Below are 12,964 nucleotides of genomic sequence, written 5' to 3'. Positions count from 1 at the left end.
CAAGAATAACTTTTTTTTAGTGCAACCAGTATCAGTCATTTTAGGCTTAAAAATTTGCCATTGCCAGTATAAAGAGTTTTGAACTACTTGCATTTGTAGTCCAGACCATGTTTATACTTGGAATCAGCCTGAAGACCCTACAGCAGTCATGTAGCTACAACAAGCCTTCAAAGAGGACAAAGTACAGGAAAGTAATAGTCAAAATTAGCCTTGTACTAGAGCATCAAAAACACACAATGACTTTTTCTAGGTCACTTTCTTATAGTATAGCTAGTACTTCTGAAACCCAGAAAAGAAAATAAATGCTGGCAACATCTCAAGAAACAGTTTTCTCCATCTCAAGACTACAAAGAGCTAACAGACTTTCTACCTGCAGTTCATTGTACATTTAATACAATTTCTTCCTCTGTTACAAGAAGAGAATCTGTGTGGGCCAACCTAAATCAGAAACATGGAAGGACTTCAAACTCCAGAAGTGAATTTTTAATCAAGACAATTATTGTTACAATTAGCTCCTTAGTTGTAACATTTGATGCAAGAGCCTATTAATCCATTCAGGGCAGCCTGAACTGGCCTGACTGCACATTTATTTTTTTCCAACATCACAACCCTCACAATCAGGATGAATCCTCTTACACACATTGCAAGCATCCATTCAGTGGAAGATTAGCGTAATATTAAGGCCATCTGAAGTACAGAAATGAACAGCACTGAATGTTTTATTGTGCAGCCATTTGGTTTTGCGCAAGAGGGAACAACCCAGCCAAGACATCTGGCACAAATTACCATCACTGCAATTTTTTGCACGACTTCAAGAACTCTGGTCAGCACCTGCATGTCAACAAGAAAGTCACAATGTGATTCCAGGGCCTATTCTTAAGGAAAGCCAGTCTGGCAAGACTGAAGAACCAAAATACCAATCTGCTTCGGCACAAAATTAAGCGGGCACAGAATACTCCACCTTCCTTATAAAGCTCAATATTACAAGGCTAAATATCCAGTTACCTTTTTTTTTAATGGAAAGGGTCTATTTAAAACAATATTCCTCCCTCTGTTCATAAACCTAGTATGATAGTCAAGAGATACCACTCTACCGCTTGTAGCTGGCTACACTCTTTTCTGTCCTGGCTCAGAGAAGCTGAGAGCATGAAATAAGTCATATTTATGGCTGTCCCAATTCACCTACCTGATATAGGGATCCCTCCCAGACCTGTGCTGTGTTGTGGTGGGAGATTCAAGTCCAAGAAATTACTATTTGAGGTGGGATTTGCTGTGTGGTTCAAGTGCATGATGCTATTGCGTGGGAAGGCCATCCAAGGATAGCGAGCTGCTTGGCCTGGAAAACTGAAGGAGTTGTAAACTGCTCGATGTTGCTGAAACTGTGGGAACCTCTGTGGCATGACTGGAAAGGTGCTACTGAGAGAGTTGGCATTTGTGGGTGCAGCAGGATGCAGGAATCCAGAGCCTGGCCCTTTGGCAGTTGTAGTGTGTGGGGTAGGGTTCTGAAGAGATGTGGGCGAAAGGGAAGGTTGGTCTTGGACTGACAGTTCCTTCTCAATCAGGTCTGCTAAGGCTTTGCGGGTGATGTCAAAGGGGTCAAACCCTAAGTCGTCCTCTTGCTGTTTGGAGGAACCAAACCCAAAAGCTGCTTGCCAGTCTGTGGAGGAGGATACTGGTATAGTTTCTGTCAGAGAGGAAAGGAACAGGATTTAGAACAAGAATTAGTAACTACTTATCCATATAAAAATTTTAGTCTGTGTATCTGACTGTGGTCTGTTATCTTTCATATAATACTTCTTTATACATTCCCCAAAGACACCTTATTCATCAGCTTAGAATGCCATTTTCAGATCAAACTGTCATAGATTTCTACTAAAGGTGAAGTGTTAGAACTAGCAAATAGTATTTTTACTGCAGAAATGCTCTGTTCCTGAACTACTGAAAAACCTTATCGAATAGCTATTTTCAGTAATAAAACCAAATAGAAAGACACCAATATACAATCACTTAGAACCTTCTTTACACCCATATTAATTCATGAAAGTGTGAACAAGCAAAGTTTAAATAAGTTTGTTATTCAGTTAAGTATTTTGCTTTCAGTATGAAAGCTGAGCAAGAAAGGTGGGCAGGAGATGTTCCTCCTCAAAAGAAGGAATTTCTGAACAGTGGTTTAAAAAAACAAATCAAAACCAAACCAAAACAAACCCACAAAAAATTCCCTACTGTCTATCATTATGAAGAAAACAAGCCAAATTCTTGAGCAGAGATATTGATAAAACAAAAAAAAATAAGGAACTGCATTACAAGATATCATTAAATATTTTGAGAGTGTTGCAAAAAAAAGGGTTATCAGAAATTGCCTGCATTTTCAATTAATACTTCATTTCCTGATACTGTTAATTTTCTTAGTCAGGTTCAGTGAATGCTGGGTCTACTTTCACAGTATTTTTCCTCAAAACTGTGGTCATGCAAGCTAAGTACAAGGGTAGTATCACTCGCAACATTAACTCCCTCTGCTGGTAGGGACCTGGTCTGCTGCTTTAAGCAGGTTCAGTATCCTCTCTTAGAAATTTACACTTCTATTTTTACTCTAAAATCCATGACAATAAAGAGCTGCTTGATCGACAAAAACTTGTCCTCTGCATTCTTATTTAAATAGGAACCATCATTTTATATTAATTACGATCTCTACTACCTGCAAATTGTCTCTCACTGCTACTTAATCCTCACAAAATTGGTACATAAAGTACTTTAGCAGCAAGTAATTCCCTTGGTAATAATATTGCTTACAAACAGACAATAAAAAAAATAATATTGCTTACAAACAAATTATGACATCCAGAAGCAAGATAAACATCAAAAGATGACTAATCACTAAGTAAACCAACTCTGTCATAAGGTAACATTTACATTCTATTTTTTACTGATAATGTTTCATTTAATTTTCTAACAATTGCCTCAGATATATAATTTGTAAGCTCTTAAATACTGGTAACCATTCCCAAGACTATATAAATACACCTAAAACCATGTTTCATTCATATGATGTGGTATTTCATAGCAAAGTACCTGGAAAATACAGGTATTTTTCAGTTGATGCAATTAACCATATTTTTATCTTTTTTGAATTTACAGAATATCACTTCAGAAAGAGAAAGATTAGGCACCTTCAGGTAACTACACAGGGCACTAAAGAAAATTCTGAATTCTACAGAATTCTACAGCTTCTGGTATCAGAATTACAGATTACCAGACCAATACATACTGATACCCTGTATTTTCTTAACTCTCAATAAAAACCTTTAACATTAAATACTAAAGCATCCATGTCACATCCTATTATTTAGACAGGCACGTTGCTAAAAAAACCTAAAATAAGCAGTCTAGTAATTTAGCCATACAGCTTGAAAGGTCTGTAAAGATTCTTTTAGAAGCAACCCTTAGGTCAGAGCAATTCATTTGTAGTTAAGTGGCAAATTTTAACCATTTGTGAAGGGTGAAAACACAGTATGGAGCAAGTCCCAGAGTTTTAGGTTCTGCACAGTATTAAACCTCAGCTGCGAAAGCAAGCAATACCCAGCCATATAACCTGTGTACATACCTGATGTGAAGAGGCTCTGTGGTTCTGGTGCTGTGGGCCAGTCACTTGAAGTCTGTGGAGAGCTGGGGAATGGAGGAAGCCCACTAGGGATGGGATTAGGGTGCCGGAAGTTGTCAGAGAAGAGTGACTGTGATTCTGTTACAGCCCCTTCAAAAGGAGACCGTGCACTGTGATTAGATGAACTGATGGGTATAACTGGATTGGGTTTTGTTAAACCAGGAGGTGGTGAAGGTGTGTCACTGTTTGTAATCTACAGGCAAGAGAGGAAGACAAGCAATTAGGATGAGTGTTTATATATAAAATATTCTTCACTAATTCAGATTAAAAATTTCCTCAAAGTTTTTGGCCACAATTAGGTTAGCTATATAGCTCAACACAAGGTCAAACAAAAATCAATTTTGCAATTGCATTTTTAAATTTTGTTTAAAATTATTATATACTTCAGAAAGTACTTGGTTCTCCAACTACAAATTGCACCAAGTCCTCAAACCCAATTGTTACTTTCACAGCATTTATCTTTATGTCTTACCTGCTGAGAGCTGTCACCATTTCCTATACTGAGGGAATCTGAAGGTTTATCGATAGGGCTGCAAAAGTGGGAGGGGAAAAAGACAATAAGACACTCAAGTATTTAACGTGAATATCAAAAAAAAACAATATTAAAACAAAAACACAGCAAAATTAATAAGTCCACTTATTTTTTAGTAGACTGCTTTTTTAATCATAAGCATTCCAATCATTTGTCATATACTGTAATACTTCTTTCCACCCCTCTCCACTCTGCTTGTTGACAGCTTAAAGGAACAAAAGAAAAGTTCTGAACATGTTCATAGCAACTCTATGCCACACAAAAACCCAGGACTCTACTGCTATGGCAGTTATTTTGTAATAGTCCATTTCATCTATGATACCACTGGACAGAAACTTGGGAAGATTTGTTTTCCAAATATGCAAGTTTTCAGTTCCCATGCAAGTCCTAAATAAATCTGGGGAGAGATAAAACATTAAATTAACTAGTCCTGGTGGCAATAGCCTTTAAGCTTTTGACTAGCAGAAATTAGTTCCAAGGTAAGAAAACTTAGTTTTGAGATGACAGAATGGAAAAAAGACATAGCATAAAAAATGGCCCAAAGTAAAGAGAATAGAAGATACAGCAGAAAGCAACCTCAGAAAGCTATTCACTGCAGATTACCATGACTTGGTTGATATGGCACATCTCAGGATTCAAGATACTGACAGGCATCTGTGAATTGCCTTATTTACGCTAAATAGCACACTAATGAAATGGTATTAGTTCAAGTTCACACTAAAATCTTTGCTTTACAACTTCAAGGTACTCTCATTTTTATCTACCCGTAAGAGATGATCCACAAGCATCAGGCTGTGCAGACCAATATGCAGATCCCATAAACAAGGACCAGAAGAACATTAATTTCAGTTCCATTAAGAGGCCACAATGGGATACAAGTCAAATTACAGTCATGTTGTGTTCGTACAAGACAAATATATGTAACAATTTTTCTTAACTGGGTGCAGACTTCAGATTTTACATACACCTGGTTTTCCCCTTACGGCTGCAAAGTTTAGCTACTGCATACAGCCATATAATAAGACCAACAATTCATAAGATTGCTTCCCCTCATATTTGTTCCCCTCATCCCAAAATGACTAGTCGAAACCCAGCAGAACTACCTCTTCATTCTAAAGAAACTGTGTAAGAGTAATCTACCCACTTTTTTTTTTGCGAAAAAGACTGATTGAGTCTACCTCTAACAGATAAATGAAGCTGAAGTATTTATGACTATAAAAGAAAAAATCTGAAGAATATACTTGCAAACAAGCATTACTCCAGTGAAGATTTACAAACACTTTCTATTCAGTGATCCAACAGCATGAATAAAGTTCTTCTACTTGAAACAAACTGCTGGTTGGTAATTTCTGAATAAAGCAAAAACATTTGCTGTAGACTCTTCATTACACAATAAATTCTGATTGTAGAGTTGATATTCCAGTCAAATTCTTTTTCTACACCTAATAAAGTTACAATGCTGCAGTTTCAAAAGCTATGTGGTAAGACAACTTTTAATGACAATCTAAATGGTGGAAGTGTTTATTATACTTGAACCTGCCTAAGGAGCCTTTAGTTGCAAGACAGGCTTCCAGCCCTCAGGAAACCTGCTACAGTAATTTTACTTACAGTTAACACATTATTTTCAGGGAAAAAAAGGAAGCTGTGCATCACTGAGATGCAACCATAGGCTCTCTGATCACTCCTCAAGAGGACTACCATTAAACCTAACAAGAAGGTCCCACTTTCAACAACACTCTCAATGTTAATGGATTGGTTCAACATTGATTTAAAATGAAGATTGGCTACCTAAACAGAAACACCATTCCTTGAAATATTAGGGTTTACCTTGTTGCTTTCCCATCCAACCTCTGAATGAGCCTAATCCGTATTACCTCAAGGGTCCATAAAAAACAAAACAGCACGACTATAGACTAAGATTGGAACTGCAAGTGATGCTTAAGATGGAAGAGGACACTAGTTCTACTCAAGGAGGGCACCAAAGAAGAAAAAAATGTTGGCTGGCAGTAAGAAGTTACTGCAAGCAGATGAATTACTTCCTCTACACAAAGCAGCCTCAGTTGAATTTGCTGCCCTGTTGTTCTGTAACTGAGTGGTAATTGGGGAACCCTTACCTCTGCAGTTGTGTTTCTGGAACACATCACTGTAAGGATATGACAGATATTCAGCCCTAACATTTAACTTCCCTCTATTGAAGCTTTTCCAAGTGACAAGCCTCCTGATGTATAGCAAATAGTGTGTTACTTTTGTGGAAGCTTCTGTATAGAAAAAAATGAAGGGGTCAGCTCTGACTGGGACCATGCAGCTGCACAAGCTGTTGAACCTCTAGTTATTCTGTTCCACTCAGCCCTCACCTGCAACATCACTTACTGACTTCATTTTAGGGTTCTCCTGCACAATCTGCCAATCAGTCTTTTTGACATGGGCTGTGCTAAGCACAGCTTTTTGTGACCTGATCAGGATTTGAATCCAGTCTCCAACCAGAGAGAGACTGAAGAATCATTCCCTCCACACCAATCAGTGAGAGAGAAAGCAAGCTATCTGAAGTATAAAAGGCAGCACAATTACCCGAAATCTGAGTCTGCACCATCTGGAGTCATGTGTTCTGGGTCTGTGCCATTTTCTAATATGGGAGGCGTTTTCCTGTGTTCCATTGTTAAACCGTTGGTTGATTTACTTGAACTCTGTAATGATGGCCAGGCATCTTTGTTATTATTGTTGGGTCTGGAAAAAGGCAAGAGTAAAATAAAAAAATAAAAAAAAAAAAGAGTTCAAGTTATGAAGAAAGTGTTTTAAAAATTGTAAACACTGGGGAAATAAATCCTTGTGCCAGACAATCTATAAGAATAGATTTATCTGGATATTATTTCTCAGATTTTAAATTTAAAAAAAATAATTAGTGGGATAGGTAGGGTAGAGAGAAAACCAGAGGGAATTCTGCTTTCTTTGCTGAATAGATAACTGCTCTGCCAACGCTGAAGTCCAAACTTGTCCATTTGGGGGAGAGGAAAAATCTTAAAATAAAAATTAAAAAAGCCATCAACAGTTCAAGTGTCCAGACCTCTGCATACCTCATTTGGAATTACTTGCTTTAGCCCTGAAGTATTTTTAAGTTCTGTAAGTCACAAGCTAAATCTTTCTTTTTGGATACATTTTATATTCCAGGTCCTATCAAGCCTGGCCACAACAGATGAAGTTTATGTTTTACATCTACACAAGACTCCACAGCTTTGCTAACAGACCATGAGACCAGTCAGACCACCACACTGTTCATTCAAGTTACTGCTCCCTTCATTTCCAGCTTAAAGCCACAATTACTTTCTTTTTATAAAGTAAAAATAAAGTTCATTTCAGAGTGCACATCAGAACTGAAAGAAGTTCAAGAGAGGACTCAAAGCCCAAGTTTTGCTGAAAATTGTTACATTCCATACAAATCGAAGCAAGATGGAATATAATCCATAACTGAATGCATTCAAATACAGTGTTATCTGCTAACCGTGCAATTTTATTATAAAAGATCTGCTTTTGTGTTCTTAAGTTTTTATATTAACTTTAGCTTTTCATTTGCTTAATTAGGAGCTGGTTTTAATGTCCAAGTGCTGTCTAAGGATGAAACTTTCACAAAAAAATTTATAACATATATGCCCCTCTTAATGCTGCCCTTCATTAGTATGTTCTTATTACACAGTCCAACATTTACTCCACACCTTTAAGTCAATTTTGTAATTTCACTATCAGAATCCGGAAATTCCTGTAGCTGCTTATAGTAACATAAGTGTTTCCTACTCCTATTCAGATAAAATTAGTAGTAGTAGCAACCCTCAAATCTCAGTTAGTACGTAAGATTTGCTGTTCTGTGTCCATCTTTTCTTATATACCCATAAAATATGTACACGGATGAGAGCCTTGACCTGAGGTACAGATCTCATCTTGGCTTTGTACACATTTGGACTAAGAGATACCAAGCTGATCAGATATAGAACATCAAGCAATGAAGACATCAGAAGCGCAATGTCAATAACTTAATATTCTCACCCATAACAAAGATGAGCTGTAATCTAGATATTTCAGGAGTTTCAATCCGTTAACAGATTTATTATAAATATCAAAATTTAGGTCCAGTGCAGTGCATAAATGCATATAGCCATCTCTATACTAAAAGTAACTTTAAAATGTCAGTTAAAAGTCAGTTTTGCATCCAAGGAGAAAGGCAAAGAAACAAATAGGTTTATGTTTTGGTATGGGGTTTTGGGCATGTGGGTTTTTTTGTTTTGGTTAAGTTCAAAGCTACATGCCTCTGAAGGGCTGTTCTCTAGAAGACCAGCAGGTGCTTAACAAGTGCTTTGACTTGTGGCTTAAGAAAGCTTTAATTTCAGTTCTTTAGGAAAATGTCATCAGGAAAATAATAAAAGCTTGATCTGTTTTAAACGTAGAATATATCTCCAATTGAAAGAGAACACAGTCACTATGATTATCACATGACATACCAAGAGAAGTGTAGACAAAGTGGCACTGGGTGATTTCAACAGTTGCCTTTAGCAGAAAGAAAAGGTCTGCAAACAGAACCTTTCAAAATAGAAGATGACTGCAGAAAAACTTATCAGCATTTAAGAAGCTGTTTTCCACTACTGGATATTTATAATTAAACATCTACTACTTAGAATTCAATTTCTGTTCAATTCCAGAATGAATCAAATCCTGTACCCCAGAAACATAAGAACAACCACAGATTTGTCAGAGACTCTGACGAACTGCCAGAAATATTAATATCATATCAACGAACCAAACAAAAACAAGAACCCAGTAGGGTAGAAAGCTGTGAAAGTGAACAACCAGCTCAAAAGCTACATTTTGTACTGACGGGATGGGACTTGAAGGAACATGTCAAAATCCCAGTTGCAAGAAATTCACTTTGCAACCCTAAATGTGGTGTCTAGCCATTATCAAAGAACAGAGTCCATGTTGTGATGATGCTGCTCAGTGACAAGAGAAATTAACTCCAGAACACTTGATGCCTTTAGAGTAACATGCCATTTTTTCCGTAAAGTGCTAAATGTTAGCACCACAGACTGGCCAAGTTCCAACTCCTAATTGATCTCCAAAGGCTTAAAAGTTTGCTTCATCTCCAGATAGAGCATTCTTCCCTTGATGGCATAATTTGTTTTGATGAGATCTAATGAGGTTTCATATTAAAATTTCAGACTTTAAGCATAAAGTAATCAATACCCAAATGCAAGAATTGGTGTATTTGCTTTATTTGCTGCACTTTACCTTCCAAGTCAAAACTGAACCAGTGCCCAAGAAATACGAAGTGGCACTGTCCTTAAGAAAAAAATCCAACTGGAAGTCCTGACCACTTGCAGTCAAAGAGCATATGACACTCCTTTCAGAAGTTAAAGATGATAATCCCAGTACAGCATCTAGGATACCAGTTCTCAGAACTTATTCAAGCTCCACTGGTAACATTTTAGATCCAGTACCCATTTTCTTGCTTAGGCTGCTATGCACTGGCAAACTACTGTCTGAAAAAATCAGTAGTGAATAAACTGCTACACGGCATAAACTCTGACTACAAGGCCAAGGTGCATATCAGGTGCAATCTGACTTTCACATTCCACTCTGCCCATCTCCTTTGATTTTCATCTCCATAAAAATAGTACAAGAAGGAGTGGAGGAAATTGTCAACAGTTTTTATTTCTTTGTCTTAAATATGACATTTGAATGAATAATTAAGGTCTAGTGACCTTAGACTTTCATTTATCTTTGTGTGACTATATCCTCATATGGAGAGAAATCTTTTCATAACTTACTGAACAAACTACTTCAATGGAACATTATATTACCAAGCTATAATAAGTGATATCTGCAATTAAAACATAGTGAAAAAATATATGGACTGCACTACAAATCATGATGTATAAAACACAAACCAAGACTACAAGGTGTCCCAGTTATGAGAGTACAGACTGCATTCATAACGACACCATACCAAGAAAGAAGACATCTGGTCTTTCGCAAATATTATGCGCTTCTGCAAATAGAAAACACAAGATCTTTTTTCAGAATAAGATTATCTTTTTCTGAACTACTGATCCAAATGCAGACAGCAGAAACACATCTTCCCTAAGGAAGCCTCACACTCACTTTATGTCAGAACAAAGTGGTGCACGTGTTCTGGTTCCAGCCAGGACAGAGTTAATGTTTGCAGTAGCCAGGAGGGGGCATGGCCAGGACCTGGAGATTATTCTATACCACCTCGTTTTCCAGAGATAGGGATGGACTCCCTTCTGGGTCACATTGCATGGCAGGAGTGGTCAAGTACTGTTGGGGTTATCTGCAGGGTGAGCAATCACTTGTGAATTGTTTGCCTCTTTCTTAAGACAAAGCGGTCTTAAGCTCTGCCAGGGGAGGTTTAGGTTGGTTATTGGGAAGACATTTTTTACAAAGAGAGCAATCAGACATTGGAATGGGCTGCCCAGGGAGGTGGTGGACTCACAGTCCCTGGAGGTTTTTAAGATGAGACTGAATGTGGCACTTAGTGCCATGGTCTAGTGTTGGATCAAGGGTTGGACTTGATGATCTCAAAGGTCTCTTCCAACCCGGCTGATTCTATGATTGTACCCTCTCATCAGTATTGTTGCTGTTACTGTTGGTTGTCTTATTTCATTGCTGTTTCCAGTAAATTGTTCTTATCTCAACCTGTGATCTTCACCTTTTGTGCCTCCAATTCTCCTTTCCAGCCTGCCAAAGGGGAGGGGGCAGGAGGACAGGGGGAAGTGAGAGTGGTGTATGGGTTTGGAGTAGTTTCAGTGGGAACACTAAACTGGAGAATACCATTCCTAAACCACAATATGTCCCTCCACAAAGAAAATCTGTATCAGAGTTTATCACATAATAGGTACTAAAAAGAGCAGGCAACTTAGGGGATGCAATAGGAATAAGAAAGTTTTCTTTGAAATAACCAGAAAGCAAGCATAGCCAGTTAGTCCATCATCAGTACTTACGCATCATACCTCTGCAGTGCTGTCACTTTGTTCTTGTTCTTGTCAACTGTACCCGTAGATAACTGGAGAAAGTTGGGGTTTAGTTTGTATAATTCTTGCAGTAGTTTCTGTTCATATTCCTGGTGCTTACCCGCCTAGGAAAATAGAAACTCACAATGAATAAACACTGGTTTAATATATATTTTTATAGTTGTAATATTTTTATATATAATATACATATATACATCCCAAAGGTTAATAATTTAGCTTTCACAACTCAACAGGTCACTCCTGTCAAACTCAAAACAGTGCTTCTCATTCTCAGCACAGATGTGATCTCAACAAATCTAAAGCTTGCCTAGAAATCACTTGGATGCACCTACCAATTTATAATTTCTGAGACTTCTAAAGAAGAAAAATAGCTACAACCTTATTAGAACTTGATACTCAGTTCTAATTAAGAGCTTCACAATATACCTTAAAATTCACAAACAGCTATATCTCCAAGGCAGTCTGCATTTGATATATCAACCATACTAAGCTTTTCAGAGGATGGGAAGGAATGAAGAGTTCCTCTTAAACCAAAATTTCTCCCAAAACAGAATTAATTTTTTCATCAGCTTAATAAAACAGCTGAGGTGGTCTGAGTGTTAACTATGATGTGACAAAAGTATATTCTAAGCAATAACTAATAAATCATTCTTTTTAATAACTGAAAAATTGAAATATTCTTTGAATCGATTGAGAACAATTTCTTTTTTTCAGAAATTGAGGAGGTCCAATCCAACTCTAGAATACTAGAATTTGGCAAGGAAGAGAGTATTTTTCAGTCTAGCTTGCAGATTACATTCTGGGATTAAATATAAAAAACAAAACCAGGAAGATCTATTCCCACATTTAAAGTGACATCTGAAACAAATTCAAGATGAGCATTCATGTTTTTTGTAGGTTGTTATGACACTCAAACCTAGGAATTATTACTTGCAAGTTAAGTATTGTTATGAGTTCAATCAATGCAAAATAGAACAGTGAATGTGAAGTTGTCAACAGCTTTTATCTACAGTCTCCAGATACTAAAAGATGTCCTTTAGCAAAGGAAACAAGTGCCAAGATTTATGGTCAGGTCTTCTGAATCTTAAGTCTGAAACATGCAAGTTATTATCATTTCTTCAGTATTGATTTCGAAGTTCTCACACTACTGGTACACCTAAAATTTAACATTTTTTGCATTACTTAATTCCCTTTATAAATGTGTCAGGTAACACATGAAGGGAGAGGCAGTCTAAACCATACTAGCCCTCTACTGATCTGTGAACTAGCTGTTACAGCTCAGAGAAGAGATACTGAGGTTACTGCGAACACATCTGTGAAATTGTTAGTTGATTATGCACTAGCCACACAAAATGTCCTGGGCATCATTAGAAAGGGCATTTAAAATAACAAAACAAAATGGAAAAGAGCACATACCACACTACATATAAAACACTGAGGACTAATAAATTAAATTTTGTTTCCCCCACGTCATGCATCTGAGCTCTGCATCTCAAGGAGGACACAGAACATACAGAGAAGGGCCACAGAAATTACTGCAGAAATGGAGGAACTGCTTATCAAAAGTTTACAAGTCCTGAGACTGATTTGGAGAGAAAGCTGAGAGAGATAAGATCAAGTTTTGCCACATCACAAAGGCAATGAATTAGGTGAATAAGGGTTTTTGCTTTCAGTAAGTACTTCAAGGCTAATATTAAGTGAGACTTGACAAAACTAAGTGGACAGCAGTTTAACATGGGC

General features: G+C 37.3%; 1 protein-coding gene across 7 annotated transcripts in view; it reads right to left on the bottom strand.

The window, feature by feature from the left end:
• The window catches only part of CNOT4 (CCR4-NOT transcription complex subunit 4), an 82,627-nt gene that overhangs the window by 17,193 nt on the left and 52,470 nt on the right, over nucleotides 1-12,964 (bottom strand). For 2 of the 7 annotated variants that reach the window (XM_027680011.1, XM_027680014.1), the window contains 5 exons: nucleotides 11,195-11,328; nucleotides 6,759-6,914; nucleotides 4,131-4,188; nucleotides 3,602-3,851; nucleotides 1,187-1,684 (listed from right to left, as the gene is read on the bottom strand). In XM_027680011.1, coding sequence (XP_027535812.1) covers nucleotides 1,187-1,684; nucleotides 3,602-3,851; nucleotides 4,131-4,188; nucleotides 6,759-6,914; nucleotides 11,195-11,328 — 1,096 coding nt within the window. The remainder of the gene's footprint in view (nucleotides 1-1,186; nucleotides 1,685-3,601; nucleotides 3,852-4,130; nucleotides 4,189-6,758; nucleotides 6,915-11,194; nucleotides 11,329-12,964) is intronic. The other 5 variants (XM_027680012.1, XM_027680017.1, XM_027680013.1 and 2 more) reach the window with 3 other exon arrangements.

The sequence above is a fragment of the Neopelma chrysocephalum genome, unplaced genomic scaffold, assembly GCF_003984885.1.
Source record: "Neopelma chrysocephalum unplaced genomic scaffold, ASM398488v2 Primary Assembly neopelma1_59, whole genome shotgun sequence".
NCBI classification, from domain to species: domain Eukaryota; kingdom Metazoa; phylum Chordata; class Aves; order Passeriformes; family Pipridae; genus Neopelma; species Neopelma chrysocephalum.
This window is presented reverse-complemented; position numbering and strand designations above follow the sequence as displayed.